This window comes from Vollenhovia emeryi, unplaced genomic scaffold (genome assembly GCF_000949405.1).
Source record: "Vollenhovia emeryi isolate VEMERY1.0 unplaced genomic scaffold, V.emery_V1.0 DF945331.1, whole genome shotgun sequence".
Taxonomy (NCBI): Eukaryota; Metazoa; Arthropoda; class Insecta; order Hymenoptera; family Formicidae; genus Vollenhovia; species Vollenhovia emeryi.
The window spans coordinates 1-2,174 of record NW_011961035.1 but is presented as its reverse complement, the minus strand read 5'-3'; the positions used below and the strand labels follow the sequence as shown (position 1 = coordinate 2,174).

Below are 2,174 nucleotides of genomic sequence, written 5' to 3'. Positions count from 1 at the left end.
TTCTTATTTAACGTTTGTAGGTTTATTTAATACAAAAATTAATGGAAATAATTGCTGTAAATAATTATAATTGCATTAATAATAGTAATACTTTTGATTAATTATATATATTAAACATAAATATTATATATACATATATCATACATATTTATACATTATGTATATCATTTAAATAAAATCTTCTTTAACCTTTATAAAATACAGTACATTCTTGTTTTTCGTCTTACAATTAGTAGAGAGTTGTTTCAAAATGTATCACAGTGCTATGGATTATCGAGATCTGTATTAATTCAATGTAGATTATACTAGTTAAAAATTTAATTAATTGATAATAAAAATGTTGAATATATTTGTCTTATACAGAAAAACGTAAAAAATACATTATTAAACATCATATCATTTTAACGATTTTTAACATATGAATCATACGACTCATTCATGAGAGTGGATCGATCATTCTAATATCCCTAAGTGTACCAATGAATATATACCACCAGGAAGGAACATTATCATTACCAATCAATGTAATTGCGATGCATTCGAGAAATAAATGGACAGTCAGTGTTACTTTGCAATAGTAACTATGCGGATTGCGATTCAATACGCTGTCCGACCACTTTTTATTACGTGCTTTATTATCGGTTTAGGTGTATATCCCTTAAAAGAACAAAAACCGAAAGATGAGTGGATTACATATTTAAGTGTTTTATATTCTTTAATAGTATGGTTTGTTTATGGTTATCTTTCTTACTATATGGTGAGCTCTTTGTCAGTTAGAGCCTTATTTCATGCCACCATTTCTATCATCGTTTTGGAGATTAACATGATTACTACAATTACATCTGTGATTTTTAGTGTATATTACAACAAGGTATTTTGTGTTTAATATTTATATAAAGAATATATATTCAGGTTAAAATATTCATATTAATACTAATTATATTAAAATAAAAAGTTATAATGTTGAATCATAATAATGACGTAAATTTATGATTTTGAACATTATCTTACGATTATTATCTAATAATTAGTCTTAGATTAATGTTGAATCCTGCGTGGATATATTTCATATCATAGAAGTATAATAGTATAACGATGACTTTTAAATATTTACCTAATATTATTTTAGAGATTTCAAATGTGTATGAAAAGACTTACTGCTGTTGACGACACTTTAGAAGAGTTGGGAACTCCAAAAATGTACGAAAAAATACACATGCAATCGAAACGAATAGCAATTGGATGGTTTTTATACAGTCTCGTCATGAATTTTTCTGATACAAAGTGGTGGTTAGACAGAAAAGAAACCACTTCTTGGGGATTTATTGTACCTCATTTATATAATCATAGTCTCCATGTCAACACCCACATAGCACAAATGACTGTTTGCCGGCTGATAGTCGACATTTTTTAGTCACCTTGAAGTCAACTTTTGAAGTCGACATTTAGTCTACTATTTATAAGATGGTTTATTGTCGACTTTAACTATAGACTGAAAGTCGATCTATAGTCGACATTTTCAGGAAGTTTAAAGTCGCCTTTCGGTGAAGCGAAAAATTAACTAAAAAATATTTTTTCGTCTTACCGAAAGATATAAAAATCTTTTTTCTTATTTTTTTCGGCAAAGTGCAAAAATGTGTAAAAAATATCTTTCTGATCAATATGTCGAACCGATATATGGCGAATCGACGTCTCACTTTCCGCGTGAAGCGCGATAATCGCTACATGCATGCTCCTTGTTTGTTCGTGAATTATCAGTGTCTTCCTGATAGACGACAATCGTACTTGGACATAAGACGAGTCGTATTTTTCGCGTGGCTACCGAATTAATACGATTTAATGTGTCGATTAATACAAATTAATCAAGGAAACCTATCAAATTTGTCAAAAATATAAAAGCATAATTAAATAATATAATATATATACTTTGATTTATTGTCTGTTTTTTATTAAGACATATGCTCATTATAATTATTATTTAAGTTTAATTGGAGCATTTTCAAAGACTTGATCAATATAATTTTATTATTTCTTAATTGTATTTGTTACGGAACTAAACAACGTCACCAACGTCGACTCCGCAGTATCGAGATTAACCACTACGCCGGATACGCGGAGGCACTGGCAGAGCGGGGGGCAGGGGGGTAGGGGGGGGGTTGCGCTTCTCGCCGGCT

The 2,174-nt window shown here is 29.8% G+C and overlaps 1 protein-coding gene across 1 annotated transcript; it reads left to right on the top strand.

The window, feature by feature from the left end:
* Positions 1–566: 566 nt before the first annotated feature.
* On the top strand, positions 567–1,893 carry LOC105561476. Its single transcript, XM_012011485.1, has 2 exons — positions 567–871; positions 1,130–1,893. The coding sequence occupies exons 1-2, from the start codon at positions 584–586 to the stop codon at positions 1,412–1,414; spliced, it is 573 nt and encodes a 190-aa protein (XP_011866875.1). The 5' UTR covers positions 567–583; the 3' UTR covers positions 1,415–1,893.
* Positions 1,894–2,174: the final 281 nt, after the last annotated feature.